The sequence below is a fragment of the Panicum virgatum genome, chromosome 7K, assembly GCF_016808335.1.
Source record: "Panicum virgatum strain AP13 chromosome 7K, P.virgatum_v5, whole genome shotgun sequence".
NCBI classification, from domain to species: domain Eukaryota; kingdom Viridiplantae; phylum Streptophyta; class Magnoliopsida; order Poales; family Poaceae; genus Panicum; species Panicum virgatum.
In genome coordinates this window covers 41,877,469-41,894,908 of record NC_053142.1, presented here as the reverse complement: position 1 = coordinate 41,894,908, position 17,440 = coordinate 41,877,469, and the positions used below count along the sequence as shown (strand labels likewise).

General features: G+C 47.0%; 3 protein-coding genes across 18 annotated transcripts; 2 read left to right on the top strand and 1 right to left on the bottom strand.

Annotated features, from left to right (window-relative positions):
* Positions 1-40: 40 nt before the first annotated feature.
* LOC120642706 (T-complex protein 1 subunit alpha) lies at positions 41-5,466 on the bottom strand. Its single transcript, XM_039919271.1, has 17 exons — positions 5,273-5,466; positions 5,071-5,135; positions 4,629-4,718; positions 4,452-4,538; positions 4,314-4,373; positions 4,149-4,199; positions 3,948-4,043; positions 3,588-3,653; positions 2,947-3,164; positions 2,657-2,753; positions 2,035-2,121; positions 1,741-1,875; positions 1,531-1,635; positions 1,140-1,268; positions 949-1,052; positions 456-546; positions 41-374 (listed from the first exon to the last, which is right to left on the bottom strand). Exons 1-17 carry the CDS (start codon positions 5,334-5,336, stop codon positions 291-293), a joined length of 1,629 nt encoding a protein of 542 aa, XP_039775205.1. The 5' UTR covers positions 5,337-5,466; the 3' UTR covers positions 41-290.
* A 160-nt stretch (positions 5,467-5,626) lies between these two features.
* On the top strand, positions 5,627-14,260 carry LOC120642709 (probable plastid-lipid-associated protein 11, chloroplastic). Of its 5 annotated transcripts, none has more exons than XM_039919277.1 (9): positions 5,627-6,172; positions 6,286-6,351; positions 7,027-7,903; positions 7,984-8,098; positions 8,297-8,425; positions 8,531-8,652; positions 12,894-12,969; positions 13,775-13,829; positions 13,927-14,260. In XM_039919277.1, exons 1-3 carry the CDS (start codon positions 5,673-5,675, stop codon positions 7,124-7,126), a joined length of 666 nt encoding a protein of 221 aa, XP_039775211.1. In that variant the 5' UTR covers positions 5,627-5,672; the 3' UTR covers positions 7,127-7,903; positions 7,984-8,098; positions 8,297-8,425; positions 8,531-8,652; positions 12,894-12,969; positions 13,775-13,829; positions 13,927-14,260. The 5 variants fall into 5 exon arrangements, with proteins under 5 accessions (XP_039775211.1, XP_039775207.1, XP_039775208.1 ...); XM_039919273.1 differs by having other exon boundaries at positions 13,743-13,829; XM_039919274.1 differs by having other exon boundaries at positions 13,708-13,829.
* Positions 8,659-16,513, top strand: LOC120642707. 12 transcript variants are annotated; one of them, XR_005662709.1, is made up of 5 exons: positions 8,659-11,336; positions 11,434-12,969; positions 13,743-13,829; positions 13,927-14,074; positions 14,310-14,676. XR_005662709.1 is itself a non-coding variant. In XM_039919272.1 (2 exons), the coding sequence occupies exons 1-2, from the start codon at positions 9,105-9,107 to the stop codon at positions 16,511-16,513; spliced, it is 828 nt and encodes a 275-aa protein (XP_039775206.1). In that variant the 5' UTR covers positions 8,659-9,104. The 12 variants fall into 12 exon arrangements, 1 of the variants encoding a protein (XP_039775206.1); XR_005662714.1 differs by lacking the exon at positions 14,310-14,676 and having other exon boundaries at positions 11,434-11,555; positions 12,894-12,969; positions 13,775-13,829; positions 13,927-14,257; XR_005662708.1 differs by lacking the exon at positions 14,310-14,676 and having other exon boundaries at positions 11,434-11,555; positions 12,894-12,969; positions 13,927-14,257.
* Positions 16,514-17,440: the final 927 nt, after the last annotated feature.

Genomic DNA, 17,440 nt, shown 5'->3' with positions numbered 1-17,440 from the left:
GTTTGCGTTATCCTGATCCCAGCTTGCTTATTCCGAAGCATGAAAAAAACTTCCATTTCGGTATAAAAGGCCCTGAAAATGTAACTGTGTTTTGCCCCCACAGTACACAAAAACTCGATTCATTCGTGAGCCGTCCTTCCAAATAACGTCAACTCACTAGGATACAGATCCGCTTGCGGTTCTCGTACAACACCCTACTAAAATGTCCACAGCTAGCAAAAAAAGTGAAGACAAATATTACATGCTATCAACCATCACACAACAGTCCACTACCCCTACGGGTGAGCTGGTTACTCCTCTTCGTTACCCTCTTCCTTGGTAAGCTTGATCATGTCATCAATCCTCAGTATAGTGATGGCTGCCTCAGTGGCAAACTGCACCGAGAACGCAAAAGATGATTGAACAGATCTCAGTCATTACAAATACTACGATGACAGGGGAATAAGTGGGCCAACCTGAATAATCTTTACTTTGCTCATCGCGGGTTCAATCACACCATACTCAAGGTTGTTGCGAATGATACCTTTAGAGAGGTCAAGACCCATGCTGCACAAACAAAGAAACAAACATTAATAGCAAGCACACACAGATTGCAGTAGTACCATATCTAGAACCATCAGTGGATACCAATTACGACTTATGAGGCTACCAAGATTCATCTAGGTGCAGCTGCACAATAAACAAATTGGCATGTTGCACCTAACTATAAATCAATGCTCATTTTTACAGAGCTTGTAACACGGTAAAAAAAAATACTGAGATGATATACTAAGCGCATATATATTGTATAGTGAGCCAGTATATCTCTTTTCCTTGCAGTATATAATGGAAAACCTAGAAAACTTCCCAAGGAATTGATAGAAATATGCATCCCGGACCATTAAACAGATGAATCGGGGCCACTTTAATCAAATAACTAAAAACGACAAGTTCTATAATTACCATTACCTTGAGAAATGTTGCTTATCAGCCTTTGTTTGAGCAGTATGATGATATGCCCTAAGTTTTGCTACAAGCTCAGTTGCATCTTTTGCAGCATTAACAGAGAGTACCTGTCAGCGCAAGGTCATGCTAACCATTAATATCCTATGTTCATTGGTAAAAATTGTAAATATAAGCAAAATAGAACAGGTCAAAACCTTGGGTATGATTAACAAAGATTCAGCAAATTCAGCAATTGCCAACTGTTCCCTAGATCCCAGGGTTGTGGCAAGGTTCTCCAAGTAAACTGACAATGCAGCTTCGACTGCACCACCGCCAGCAACAACCTGCATAACCATTACAAGCATGTTCAAGACACTAGCACCATCAATTATCACAAGTAGCATTTGCCTACTCAGAAATAAAAGTAAAATGCATATTGAACTATTTTGTTCTCCCAGGCATGCAAGTAGTCCACAAGACCACAACTATTCAGCCATTCAGGCATTCATACATTGCCTCAAAGAAAGAAACAGTAAAAAGTGTCGCTACATGTTCACCTATTTAATGGAGGTGAATAACATATAAAAAATGGAACAAAAGGATTACCATATTTGACTCCAGGGTTCTCTTCACAATGCATAAGGCATCATGCAAGGACCGTTCAATCTCATCAAGCATGAAATCATTTGCACCTCTAAGTATTATGGACACCTACACAATAGAAAACAGAAAACCAAGCATTATGCAAAATCTTCAAATTAATGCTGTTCGTCCCATAGCAAGCTAATTTAAATTTGGTACGGAAGAAGTACAAACCGCGCTGGTGTTCTTCGTGCCTTTCACCAGGATAACATCATCATCTGCAATTCTTTCCTCCACAACTTCATCCGCATGTCCAAGGAATGATGAATCAAATGTTTCTTCACCTTCCATGTCCGCAAAAGTAGTAATCTGCAAGGTTCAATTATTAAGCCACCTATCCACTTCCCAGTACTAATAAAGCGTGTCAATTTGCCACTTGACTAAATATAATCTTCTGCTTTATTCCTAGAGAACATCATGAATACAAGTTCTGACAGTGTTTTTGAAAACTCTGTTGTGTAAGCATACCATAGTTGCACCGGTGGCTTTGGCAACATGACGCAAATCTTCCTTGCGCACACGCCTTACTGCAATTGCTCCAGCCTCGACAAAGTACTGAAACAGGTTTCACAACACAGTTCCAAAGTCATTCAATAAGACAATAACAGCCATCATCATGATAAGTCTGCGTAGGAACATTAGCAAGCGAACTCTAAAAGATCCTGATAGCTGTCTTGATGAGAGATCACTGAAGGGAAGGTTCATCTTGGAACTCAAAAGTCATACGAACCAGTGACGCAGGCACAAAAAAATACGGAAGTGAAAGCTCTGGCAAATTTTACATGAAATACAGAAATAGTCAAGTGAAAGATATTTCCTCGGACCATGAAAACTTGATGTCCAGACAGCTAACTCCATTAATTAAACTAATTCCTCAGGTCTGGATGTCAACTTTTCATGACCGGAGGGAGTCCGCCTTAAGTCCTCAAGTGCAATGCAAAAGGACAACATAAGAGCAAAAAAGTACCAGTACGAAAGCAGCTCCAACCAGAGTGACCAAACAGAACAAATGATTTGGTGCTGGACAACTAGACACAAAGTATCAGGGAAAATGTCAGAATCACTTCTGCCTGTATAATGGAAAACATACCTTCAAGGACATATCATCAATTCCCTTGGTGGTCAACACAACATTAGCTCCAGCCTTGAGAATTTTCTCAATTCGCTCCTTTGTTATGTCAGATTCTCTGCAGAAGAGTATATTACAAAGATTAACATTTGAGACCTGATCAATGAAATGCTAGCTTTTCAAATAAAAAAGGCAGGGATATCAGCCCAAATAAATAAGAAACAAGAACTATGGAAAAGGTATTAAAGAGAGCATGATTAAATCAGAAATAGACAAGAATAATAAAGTATCACGATACAGGATGCAAATACCTTTGACGAATCTTCTCAAGTTCCCTTGGATCAGTTACAAGAACTTGGACACCAAGTTGCATTTTTGTCTTCTGAAGGTTAAAATCAAGACAAGCAATTCTAGCAGGAGTTACTCTAGTAGGCATTCCTTGAGCTGCACGGCCTGTGTTTAATGCGTACCCATTCAGCAGATAACTATCCTTCTGACTTTTACCATGAGCTTTCAAAATATTGATGCTCTGAAGATCAGATAAAACCATATTTAGAAGCTAATATTATGAAAAAGCTCAATTGATAAAATTTGTTAAGACAAAACCCAGGAGCTTAAAAGATAACAATACTTCATGTTTGAAAATTGCCGCACATGAACTAAGCAGCCAAAAATCAAAAACTGACATATAGTCATCTGCATAGGTTGAAGGACCACCTAAGGGCGCTCAAAGGAGTTCGTTGTGTCTGGGGTTGTAGGTAACATCTAACATCATCTAAGTTAAAAATTATGGGACAGCACATTGTCCAGAATTGGCAACAAGTACCAATATAAAGTACTTAAGCAGTGAATGTGAATGGATTAACCACAGAGATGTCTTATTAAAGCAAATCCTTATGATAGAATAAATTTAGTTGAGCAGTGCTGTAACAAAAAATGTGTGTTGACTGACCTTGATTGGATACTTCACTTCCCCCTTGGCATTTGTAGTCTTCACTGCTTGAACTGCATCAACGACCTAAAAACAAATGTCAGGATAACTCAACACAAAATGCAATACCAACTGAAAGACAGTTGAAATCCTAGCAGTTGACTCTAGGGATAAATTAACTGCCAGGCGGAAACCATAACGGCAAATTATTACAGATCTCAAGAGAACTATGAGAGCACAAATACAGAGAGCCCGTAAGGACTAATGATTTTACAGTTAGTAATCACACGCACAAAAGTAATGCAAAACCCTATGTATATGAACAAAGCTAAATGAACCAACCAAAGAATCCCCTAACCTTAAATGACCACAGGAACTTACCATAGTTGCAAAGAAATCACTGTCACTATTAATCAGTTTCGATGACATGCTAGTTTTTGCGCAGTTAATAAGGGAGTCTTTTCCAAGCCTATCAACCTGAAAGTGTAGACAAAAATTCAAATTCAAATCAGTAAGACAATAGGCATGGAATGGGGCAGCACTCTTCTGACATGTGCTTTGGAGACAAGTAAAGAATCTAACCTTGACTGCCAACTTTTCCTCCACATATTTGCAGGCTTCGCGCATAGCAAGCTGGTAGAATATGAAAGAAAAACATTCCACATGTGAACTGCAGTCATCTTGCCACTAAAATGACCATTTAACATTCAAATGCTACTATAGCTACAATAGTAACCGAAAACTCACCCTGTAGCCACTGATTATAGAGGTCGGATGGATCTTATTTTTCACAAGATCGTTGCCTCTCTGAAACAGAACTGTGTGAGTGCACCTGAAAACTGGTTGGGAAATCGACAACAGTGAGAAAAGCAAAGCATATATTACCTTGAGCAACTCTGCGGCAATGATGACAACTGAAGTTGTTCCATCTCCTACCTCACGGTCCTGGAGCTCAGCCAACTCAACAAGAACCTAGCAATTGATAGACACCAAAAAATATAAACACCCAGAAGCAATCAAAACATAAGACTTCAATTTTCAGGTTTTGCGGCTAGGAGTCACCTTGGCAGCTGGGTGCTCGACTTCCAACATCTTCAGTATGGTTGCTCCATCATTAGTTATTATAACATCCCCAATGTCATCCACTAGCATCTGTAAGCAGAATATACTGAATTAGTTTTCACTATTCCTGCTTAGAGTACCGTAGACTCAATTCTTTTATTTATGGGCGATTTTTTCAGATTTGTTACAGAATTATTCAAACTGTGACGACATTGAGCCCAATCTATGCATATTAGCAGCCAATGAGTTGCCTGCTAACTACGTTTTTGAATCAACAGCATCTTCAGCACGAAGCAGCATTCAGATGAGCAGAATAGACTTCGAGTAACAACAGATCATGAGATGATGCTGTGATTTACAAATCTAATGTTTGGATCCATCAAAGGCTGCAGGGGTGATATGTCATAAACACCAAATAGATCAAAGGGAAAGACACACATACCTTGTCGAGCCCGACAGGGCCGAGCGAGGATTTGACGATGTTGGCCACTGCCCCGCACGCCATCACTGCGATCAAACGAGAAGGTTCAGTAATTAAAGCGGAAAGCGCCCATCGGCGACTCGGGCCACTAGATCTCACAGACCCCCCGCACGCCCGCCGGCGGAATCTGATGGCAACGGAAGGAAGGGGTGGCGGCGGTTACCGTTCTGCGTGCGGACGTCCTGGCCGGACTGGCGCTCGCCGAGGATGTCGGGCGTGATCGCCATGGCTGCGGCGGCGAGGTGGCTGGAGGCAAAGCGCGAGAGACTTCGAGGCGGAGGAGCTCTCCTGTCACGCTCGAATGGGGTTTTGTAGATTCGACTTGCGGGTTGCGGCAGCTGTGGGGGGTTAGGGTTCGATGCAGCAATGGCCAATGGGGCTTGTAGGAGGAGGCTTAGTGCTGCAGCCCATCGAGGCAGGAAACGGGCCCTAAAAAAAGGCAGGAAACGGGCCCATATCTTGGCACTCGGCCCAATTCCCCTTCGAGGGTCAAGGCTGCGCGCATGTGCCTTCTCCTCGCCGTCTCCACCACCCGAAGTCGCGAACCAAATCTTCCTTCGCTGATGGCGCCACTCCTCCCCCAAGCGGTCCCCAAAACCTTCGCACCACCGATTCCCCGCGCTCGCCACCGCCTCGCGCCGAGACCGCCCTGCGCCGCCGCCTTCCTCCGCGGGCTGTTCCCCGCCCGCCCGCCGCCGGCGAAGGCCGAACTCCTCCGCCTCATCGCCGACCAGGGCCGCGGCCTCGAGACGCAGTCCGACCCCGCGCGCCTGGCCGACATCGTCTCCTGCATCGACGCGCTCGCCGCGGTATCCCCCGGCGCGGACACCGTCTCCGACGCCGCCAAGCTGTCCGGGACCTGGCGCCTGCTCTGGACCACCGAGCAGGAGCAGCTCTTCATCGTGCGCAACGCCCCCTTCTTCCGCACCGCCGCCGGCGACGTGCTCCAGGTCATCGACGTCCCCGGCGGCGCGCTCAACAACGTCATCACGTTTCCGCCCTCAGGCGCGTTTGTTGTCAATGGCGTCATCGAGGTCCAGCCGCCCCAGCGAGTCAATTTTAGGCAGGTTTTCTATGCTTGCTCGTTAGTACCACATAGCATTTGTCTGATCACCGGATCGTAATTGGGTCGGCTGATGAACATTTTACTGTGGAATGTGGATGTGCTTGTTCTAGGTTCACACGCGCTGCGCTGAGAGGAAACAACTGGGAGGTACCTTTTCCACCGTTTGGGAAAGGATGGTGAGTGCAGCATGTTCGTCGACTTGAATCATTTTGGTTGCAATTGGATCATTCTTGTTGGATAGGAACTAGAGCGATAGTGCAATTACAGCAACTTGAGAAACTTAAGACCTTGTACACCGCCATTCAAAGAAATCGTGTGCATCAGAAGGAATTTTGCAGGCATATCGATCGAACTGAACGGGGAAATTGAAAAAACCCGGTGCATAGGCTCCTTCCTGAATCATTGTAACAGCTAAACTTAGCAATGCTGTTATCCCTTAGCAATGCTGTTATCCCTTCTTGGTACTAGATGTGACAAAAGAATTCCTGCCTTGTTAGGTCCTCATTTTTGCTCTTGTTTTGTTTACTTTGGCTTCTCAGACAAACTCAGTTTATCCTTGATCCACCATAAAATAAAATTCCATGCGTATATATTAAGTTGGACTAGAGTAAACGCTTAACCGGCTTTAATACCCAATCTGACTTTTTCACACAGTGCTTGGGTGCAAATGCAAAAATATGTCCTGATTAGTGAAGGTCTAAATGTTTTGTAATGCTATCTTTCTACTTGGTGCTGGTAGTTTCATCAAGCAGGATCCCTGCAAAGCTAGAAAATCGGAACATCTGTGTTAAACATTTTTTAGTTTGTCAGTTATTTTCAATTTTTTCTTGAATCATTATCCAAACTTTCAGGTTTGACACTGTCTATTTGGATGATGACATACGGGTCGCCAAGGACATAAGAGGGGACTATTTAGTAGTTGACCGTGCTCCATATTCTTGGGATGGATAGTGTCTGAAGTTCAAAGCTGACCAAAAGAACACTTGGAGAACCTTATGCTTTCCCAGCTTTGACTTCACATTTTTACTATGCCATTTCTTTTCCTGTACATTGTTTTTTTTTCTACGGATACTATGTGGTAAGTCTGACTCATGCTGTACTCGCTGTAAGATATTCTCCAAAGAAATTGATAAATCAAGTTGATATTGTCCGTATATGTTTACCTATGTGAAAGAACACCAACTTGCTCAAGTATATTAGCTGCTTTGAGTTGATGATGCTGTGGATAAGGCTCTAAAGTACTTTGAGTACATAATGAAATGGTCAAGAAGGATCCCACACTTCTACTTGTTGAACTTGGTATTGCATTGTTATGGCCCAGCCATGGACTTATTGACAATTGCAGTTTATTTTGCTAGTGTTACTTTGCTTGTTGGCTTTAACTTAAAAGTACTGGGTACACCATAGCTTTAATTGTTGGTTTTGTGCATGTGACGTATGCTCTCATGCAATCAGGTCAATGAATACAATCATCTATGTAAGGGTAGTAGCAGCAGCATTGCTTTCTTGAAACCCAACTTTGCTTTGGGAAAAGTAGCAAATCTTATGTTGAAAGATAAGATTCAGGATCTATAATCACTTACCATTTGACAACTAATTGTAGGAGTGTGTCTCAGATGCAATTATTTTTTACTAGACCTCTGCCAGTCAGGGGATCATACTGCCGGTCTCGGACTTCATGTTCAAATGTTGTACCTGTGGAGTCCAAATGGCATGTGCAGTGCAGTGGTGAGAGAAATCGATTTACCATTTTTTATTTTTATTTCCATGATGACTAACTTTATTTGGTCATTTCTTTATCTGTTTAGACTCTGCTCTGCAGAAGTAATTTTTTTGTGAGGTTCTTTGCTATTCATCAGAAGTCAGGGAATGGATCTGTTTTGCAATAGATCAATTGAACATCACCGCTATATGATATTTGAGGTCAGATCATCAGAAACTACTGGTGCAAAATGCTTCAAGTTTTCTCCTACTGTTGGACAGAACAACCACCTTTGTTTTCAACAGCTTATTTCAATTATCTAGTCTGGCGTTAACCCTCCTGTACTGATAAAGTGGGGTTTTTTTTCTCGCAAAAAAAAGATAAAGTGGGTTTTGTTGATGCTGTTTCCGCTATTGCAGGTTCTGAGTCGCAGTCGCACAGCATTGGGAGGGTTTCGGGGGACAGGTTGGACCATGACCCCCGGGCCAGGCTATATAGTGTTGCAGCATATTCTGTACTGTATAGGGTTCGGTATTGTGTGCAGAAAGGTAACATGCTTATTCGCTGGCTCGAGGTCCATCACGGCAATTATTTTGGTATGTTCGGTTAGGTCTGGGATTAATCATTTAGTTAAGAACTATTTATTTTGCCAGAGCTGGCCTACCAAGCACTGCAGCCTGGAGCCATTTCAATCAGAACACGATGGCTTCCTTCCGGAAACAGACCTCTCCATGGCCCTGCCCAAGTGCTAATGTCCGGATGATCAACAACTCTGGTACGGTGTTCTATGGATATTGATAAACATTTTATACTTCAACTGTACATTGTAATCACCCAAGTTAGCATACCTTTCCACGTAAAATAGTTGCAAATACTGACATGATTACTCATTGATGTTGATCAACTATTCAGGATCTACTCATGGCTAGATAATTGACCTTCTAGTGACACTTAATAATATATAGATTGTTATCCTGGACTGCAAATCGAAGTACTCTTGGAACCTATATCTATCATACTCTTTTTATCTGACCATGAATATGCAGAAAATAATATAGCATCAATATATGAAATCGGCATCGCTAGATTGTGACAGAAGGTACTTACGTATAAACATAGCTTTTTGATTTTTTAACATCTTACACATTAGTGGTCAAAAGTGTACCTCTTACATCACGACGGTGTACCATAACATACTTTTGCATCTGGGTTTAGTATAGTTTCTTAATGGAAAAAGTTCATTTTTGGCCATCCAACTTTTGTCTCGATTTGATTTTGGCCATCGAACTCCAAAACCGGGTATCTTTGGTCATCCAACTCTTAAAACCGTTCATTTTCGACCATCGTGCGGTTTTGTTACCCGGTTTCGCTGACGTGGACGCCACGTGGCGGTGGGGTCCACTTGTCAGCCACATCTCTCCTCTCCTCTCTCTTTTCAGTTGCTCATCCTCCTCGCGAGTCCCAGGCAGCAACGCAGCGGCGCCACCGCACCCCGTGCCGGAGATGGGGAACAGCCTCGGGGGCAAGTGCAAGGGCGCCAAGGTGATGCAGCTAGACGGCACCTCCTTCCGCGTCAAGCCCCCCGCCGTCGCGGCCGACGTGCTGCGGGACCACCCGGGCTTCCAGCTGCTCGAGTCGGAGGAGGTCAAGCTCCATGGCGCCCGCGCGCGCCTGCTGCCGCCCGACGCGCCGCTCCGCCGGGGCCGCCTCTACTTCCTCGTCGCACTCCCACTCTGCGCCCCCGCCGCCGTCGGGGCCATGCGCCGCGCCTGGTCGGGCAACCTCTGCGTCGGGGCCCGCGAGCGGCTCGAGTCGCTCATGCTCGCGCGCCGCTCCACCTCCGACCTCTCCTCGCTCCCGGCCCACGCCTCCGCCTCGGCGCACGCCAGCGCCAGGGTCACCTCGGAGCGGTCGCCCGGGATACTGCGGAGCCCGCAGTTCGCCAAGACGCCCGAGTGGGGCGCCGGCTTCATGCTGCCGCCGCCGCCAGCCAAGACGCCGCAGCGCAAAAACAGAGCAGAGCTTGAGCCGCTGGTGAAATTAGCAAGATAAACTCCACCGTGTGTCGATTCCTTCCGTATACAGCTCCGCTAGCACCTAAAGCTTCACCACACCCCCTCAATTGCACCGCTCATTGCCGGCAAGGTTGTGTCGCCATTATTGTCGTCCGCCAGCCACAGTACGCCATCTCCACGGTGAGCACCTATGCGCTGCCTTTTTTCGCTCGAGTTCTTGGTCCTAGACGTCTAAGTAGTTGCTTCGGAAGCTCATGAGCAAGTCGTTGGCCGGAGTGTCACTGTCGTAATTCGCCCACGCCGGCCAACCCGCGGCCGTTTCCGCCGTCGCCGATGCATGTCCTTCGCGTCCCCGCCGAAGGGGAGGGGGCGTGCTGCGGAGTCCGTCGCGTCCCCACCGGAGGAGAGGCCGCGCAGGGAGGCTGCACCACCGAGGGCGGCTCAGAGGCCGGCGGCTGCCGGTGGTGGAGACAGAAGAAAGAGAGAGGAGAGGGAGAGGAGAGATGTGGCTGACAAGTGGACCCCACCGCCATGCGGCGTCCACGTCAGTGAAACCGGGTAACAAAACTGACCGATGGTCGAAAATGATCGGTTTTAAGAGTTGGATGATCAAAGATATCCGGTTTTGAAGTTTGATGGCCAAAACCAAACCGAGGCAAGAGTTATGGTCAAAAATAGACTTTTTCCTTTCTTAATTTATGCTTGATAAGTCGAGATGTCAGTTGGCGACTCGTACAAATAGGCTGATGTAAACATTCAGAATGGCCTTGAATTTGATATTCACAAAATTAATAGTCAGTAGCCAGTACTGCTGAGAATCTCTCTAAAACGAATTCCCAGCCAAGCTCGGGCACCCGATAGCGCCACGTCACCCGTTAGCTAGCTAGCCGTTGGATCCAACCAGCTATGGATTTCTACCGTTCGATACGGATCGGTTGGGACCTTTCACCCGTTAAACCGCTAACTTGGATGATCGCGAATTCTCGCGAACCCGCTCGAGGGGGGGGACCTCATCCCCTTGGCAGCTCCGCCTGCTGCGCCGCCCATTGCCTGACGGCGAAAATCCGCCCGAGCGAGGACCTCATCCCCTCTGCTTGCAGCACCACTCTTTGCCCGGCGCTTGCTGTTGCTGTACCGCGGTAGCCGCCTCGCACCCCACCTCTCAGGCCTCCCTTCCCTTCTATCTTGAAGCTCCAGAATCCACTTATTGCGCGAAGCCTCGCAGTTGGCCTCTTCGACGTCGCTACCACCTCCATGCTCGCAGTCGAGGCCGCCGAGCTGAGCGTAGCTTTCGCGGCGACGCGGTGCCGAGCGCAGAGCAAGAACGGGGCCCACAGGCGGTGTCTTATCCTCTCCTCAGCTCCTCCTCACAAGCACTGAAAGGAGCAGAGCAGCATATATGACGCTCGTCCTTGCCTGTGGCGCCGCTATCCGCGCGAAGCAGGTAACCCAACCAGCCTCTTGCACGCTTGCCTTCCTTTGCTCTAGCGCTCTGGCCTCATGGTGTGCTCACCTTACTGCTTCTGTTTGTGTTGTGCTAGGATTTAGGAGAAAAACACATCGGCATACTATGATTGTTCGTTGCGAGGTGCTGCAACATAATTCCAACGGAGCAGTGAAAGGATTGTGACGCTGGCCACCATGGCAACCAGCAGCCCGTGAGGTGTTCGATGTTCTGCTCCAGCCTTTGCTAGACTACGAGTGCCACTGCAGGAAAAAGGACCATTAGTACCGGGCGCATGGCGCCCTTAGTACCGGCTGGCCGGTACTAAATGGACTGTCCATTTAGTACCGGTCGCAGCGCCCGGTACTAAATGTACCATCCTTTAGAAAAAATACATCCGGATAAATGCGCGTGCATCGGGGTTCGAACTTGTGACATGTGGCCTCGCACGTAGTCTCCTTTACCATTCCATCCACACAATCCATGTGAGTGGATGGAAGATGTTATCCTTTTGAAGTAACCCAGGTGGACCATTTAGTACCGGGTCATAACAACACCCGGTACTAAATGCCACCATTTAGTACCGGGTGGTATTAAAAACCGGTACTAAATAGTTGGGGGGCCCCGGGAGACATTTAGTACCGGGCTATAACACCAACCGGTACTAAATTGTGGCATTTAGTACCGGGTGGAGATATGACCCGGTAATAAATGGCTCCGGGGGGCACTGTGTTGTAGAACCGGTACTAAATTGACATTAGTACCGGCTTTAAAGCAACCGGTACTAATCGGAGGTGGACGAATGCCACTTTTTCTAGTAGTGTGCTCGTTACATAATTGCTAGGTTAAGTTCATTCCATGTTTCATTATTAAGAAATCATACTGCAAACCCTCTGATATCAGTAGACTAGACTAGAACATGAAGTCCGAACACATCTATTGATTTAAAGTGATCCTTACCTTCTAACTTCCTTATGTATACTGATGTTGCAGCTTATATAGCACCAACTGGTACTATAATTCCTCAAAAACACAGTCCAGTCTTATTAGAATAATCAATATTTGATTGCAGTCATGAACTATTAATATTCATTGTAAATTCTAATTATTATTAAGAATTGGTAGAATCATTTCTTGATGTGGTCGTAAAAAAAATCCTGCAACATGCTAAAAAAATTGTCAATAACTAAAGCATATTTTATTTCTCTTAGATAAGAATTAAACTAAACAAAGTTCTCTCTATCCACAAATAACTTTCCCTATAATAATTCTACCTAGCCATGCATTAAGTGAATAAGAAGTTTATATTCTTCTTGCACCGGTCATATATCCATTATGTTTTCACGAGGATACTTTATGTATCTAATTGGACAGAAACAGTTTCTCACAAACCATTAGGCAGTACAACAAACCCAAGGTATGTCGAGAGAAGAGGCGTATGAGGCTAACTTGTTCACATGCATTACCAGAATTCGTCTAAGCTTCTATCTTCCTGTACATTCCAATTCTTTCGTCATGATATATATGCTCTAATTTATAACAATTTGTGTAATGCAGATGATTGTTGAGAAGGATATGAGAGGAGCTGCCCGAGCAGCTTGCCCATTCAATCATGAAATTTGCACTTTGTAAGGTCGGTTCCACATCTGTATTTCAGGTTTCGCTGTTCAATCAATTTGTGCCTATTTTCATCGCATTGTTTTTTTCCTATGCCTCATTAAGTTTGCAATTAGGTGCGGTTACTCCAGGGTATCAAAATTTTCATGGAAGCTGCTCCAAAATTTTTTATTCATAATTAAAAAACAACAAATGCCTCAATACTTACACTTGATGCTTGTTCATGTTATTTATGCCACTTTTTACAAAAAAAAACAGTTAATTTATGTCGTTACATGCCACTGAAGGAAAACAAAATGATTTCTTTCAGTTTCATTGCTAATCCTACTTCAGCGTCATTTCCTGTTAGAGCAGGGCTCAAATAAATTAATATGTATTAGATACTAAGGCTGTCCTATTAAGTAAATATACGATCTCAAAATATATTCCCAAAAGGCCCTAAGTCCTATTAGATAATGCATGGGCTGGGGTGTCACAAGTTTAGATATTTTCCCCAAATTTGATTGCTGAACTTGATTGAGAACATCTCTGGTGTTACCGCCTATTAGGGTGTTACCATGTTACCAACTTTAATTACACCTGAATTTGTGCATCTAAAATTTCAACAAAAATATGAATGAATAGAGCATACAAGAATAATCTACCATCGTACCAAATTTGAGATGCAACTGAAATTTGTGCAACAAGAAACAAAAAAGAGAATCTTGCACTTAAATAGTTGGTAATACGGTAACACCTAACCCGCTGGTAACAGCGGAGATGTTCTTGAACTTGATTGGCTGCTCACAGGATTACAACTATTCACTCTATTCCCACTCCAGCAAAGGAAGCTCCAGTTACAGCCGCCCAGTCTCATGTTTCTCAGAATCCCAACAGGTAACTATTTATTTACTATTTTTTGTAGCTTCCAGCATTCAAATTGAACTTTCAGTCACTATTGAATTCTATTTTTTCTGGCTTGTTATTTCATCAGACATTGAAGCACCCAAATTCGCACCAACAGGGAAATATTCAGCTAAATCAGCATACGAGAAATGTTGCAAACCTGTTGGGATCGTGGCTTAGAGGTTACTGTCCACATCTTAAACCTTGGAAGAGGATCTGGAAGAGCTGGGCACCCGGTAAGTGTAAATTCTAAGAAGGGTGTAGTACCAGTCACTAGTACAAAAAGGCCCTTTTTTCATGTGGTTGGTCGCACATAACAAATGTTGAATGCCTGATAGGCTTGCTAAGAGAGGTTTACCGCACCCTGAACATTGTCCATTTTAAGTAATCAAGAAGAGGAGACAATCAATCACCTGCTACTATCTTGTGCCTTCTCGCGCCAAATATGGTTCAATGTTATGCAATGACTAGGTTTGCAAGGTTTAGCTCCACAACCTGGTGATCACTTCTTCAAGGACTGGTGGGATCGATCAGGCGAGCACAAGGGTGGCTGACCAAGCTAAAAAGGGCCTGAATTCAGTTGTAATCTTGGTAGTTTGGTCTCTCTGGAATCACAGGAATCGTTGTGTGTTTGATGGTCTGCAACCTAGTCTAAGTGGGCTTCTCTCTACCATTAGGGATGAACTGCATCTGTGGCATTTGGCTGGGGCTCAAGATTTACTCATCTCCTCGCCCTGCAGCCCAATGGTTAGCCTGATAACCACTGCCAGTTTTCCCTTTGGTTTTGCTAAACATAGGACTTCAGTTTTGTTTCACAAGCAAAGCATGCATTTATTTTTTTCTGAGGCTTGCTGTTGTTGTTCGTCCTCCACGGAAGTGGTTCATTAGTTACCATAAGCTGCTACCCTACCTAAGTGAAGAAATATTTCTCCATCAAATTCAAATAATCATGAACCCCAAACAAAATCACCATTGGATAGCTTAAAGATGGCGCGGCGTTTGCCGCGCCCCACGTTTTTCTAGTAGATCTCTCAAACCAGCATACTCGAGTCTGAATGATCATAAACTTAGCCCTGACTAGCATAAATGGCTCCCATCCACATGGCTCGTGCTTGTCCAGGGGGTCTTGATGTCCAGCTCTGCTCGTGGTTCCTTGGACACGCTACTTTAAAGGCAGTGCACCTGCACCCTTAAGTCGGCAAAGTTATCCGCTAGCAGGTGGCGCTGATAGGCGCGCATCGCGTCCCGGCACGGCGCTTGCTAGGCTCCCGGACCAAGGGTACGGCTGCTGGTCGCGCGCACACGGCCCGAGCCGATGCCGATGAGCCCAGAGGAGCGCGGTGCCGCCTGCTCTGGAGCAGGGGGGCGGGACGGGCATCCTTAGCGGCGACAGTGGCAGCCGCAGCCGCGGATCCCGGCACCGAGATATCGGCCTCTACTAGGCCTTAGCGCTCCGCAGTGGCCGTGTGGGTGGCCTGCCGGGCGCCGCGATGGTTCCGTCGCGTCGCGGCGCGGCTGTCGTACCACCCAAGAAAGGGAAATCCCAGGCGGCACGCACAGGCAGGCCGCCGGCTGGCAGCCACCAGCAGCCGGCGCGCTACGCGGGTTGGCTTGGCAAGGGCAGGGCGCGGGCGCGAACCAGGGGGTGCGGTCCGCGGCGATATGATCGCCACCACCCGCCTCCTTTCCTTGCTCGATCCTCCCCCCTCCTCGATCGCCTGCTGTTGTTGGGGACGGGGGCGGCGGGCCAGGCCAGGCGACAGCGGCGGCAGGAAGCGGTGGTCCTGGTACTTGCGCACGTACAGCAACTTTCCCCGGCGGACCCGCCCGCCCCATGTCCGTCCGCCTTTGGGCTGACCCCGCCGCACCCGCACCGCCTTTTTTCCCTCGACACCATCATGGCCGCACGTTGCTCCGTCACAGTCCCTGATCGCCTGCCTGCCCATGGCGACCGTTTGCTCCCTGCTGCGTTGTCAGCTGCCTGGATGCGTTCCCGGCCCCTTCCCCCGTAGCTGTGCGTGCATGCCTGCGCGTAGGGTCTCGGCTCACCTTCGCCGGACGATCGTCACCTCATCTACCGGATGCTAAGCTTCTTCTTGCATGCAATGCAAGCTTCTATGAAGGAACCAGGAACAATGCACCTCAAACTGGCATCTTCTACCAGCAGTCAGCAGAGCAAGCGCTAGGTTTTAACCATTTATATATTAGAGATTAGAGATCGAACACTAGGTTTCAACCCTCTTCTAGACCGGAATAGCTAGGTTTCGTTCAGCGCAACATGCACGGATGCACTTGAAACTTTGATGAAGGCCTGCCTTGACCCTTAGCTTGTGCCAAGCAATACACATCAAGAGGGATCGATGAGGCCCGTACATGGGGCCCTAGTACAGTGTGCGCGCCCACTGTTGCGGTTTCTGGTAGCAGATCAGGTCAGGATTCCAATAATGCCACGCACAGCCAGTACGCAAGTGCGTAGTACAGCACAACAGTCCCGGTACCGTGTCTCGTCGCGGTTGTTTGTCCAGTAGCAGCGCCTGCCTCATCATCGGCGCTCATCTCCCAGTGCGTTGTAGTGTTTGTCCTACCTGGCTGGCTATGGCCTTATGCACGGCCCGGCCGGCATCGTGTGGCCGACCTACCCGACCTCACGTACACGCCCGCGCCCTGCTAGATAGTATAGTACTAGTATAGCTGCTACATACCCCGCCGCGCCGCCCGTGTAACATTCATGTGGCCACGACGGAGCTATCTAGTGGTACAATACAACGGGATCCCTCTGAGAGCTGCCGGTAGTAGCGGTAGCAAGTAGCACAGCTGGGGCGTCGGCTAGCAGATGGCTGCGTCCGAAATACATGCGCCACGGCCCATCTGAAGATCTGAAGATTGCCGTCCATTTCCTGGCGGGCACTGGTGGGCGGGCAGGGGCGTGTAAAACCTGACGGCGCACACAGCTAGAGCCGCCGCACCAATGGATTGATGATGCGCTCCTCTTTCTGCTAGCTAGATTATACTTACATGCATGGGTATTCTATATTATATGGCCCCGTCAGAGATCCGATCAGCAGGAAAAAGTCGAGGGAAATACTAGATTAAAAGAGTACGCTTTCGTGTCTCGAATCCTAATAATATAAGCAGGATCAGGCAATGCGTAATAAATCTCCATGTCGGTTAGTAATTTACCGCTCGATCGCTCTAGAGTATTCGCAGTCGCCGGCCATCGTGCCCACACACGCGTACGTACGTGCGGCGGGCCGGCGTTGGCGCCGTGCGCACGGGGTTCAGCTGGCGCAGACTGGGCGATTAGCTAGCAGCAGTCCATCTACTGCAGTTTTCGTGCATCATGCACTGACCTATCGCCTGTTCCTCGCTCGCCGTAGTTCACTCTCATCTTCTCAGAATCGAAAGCCTGTAAGCACATCGGCGCGAACCGGCGACGGGGACCAGATTCTATCCCGGCCGGGCCGCTTCGAGATCGATCGCCTCGACGCGTACGTCGTCGGTCGTCGTCCTCCCTTCTCCAGCCGCCGGATTAAGGTTGTCGCGCGTGCCTCCCCTGCGGCCCCGACCTTTCATCTCCCCTCGCTCTTTTCCTTTCTTTATTT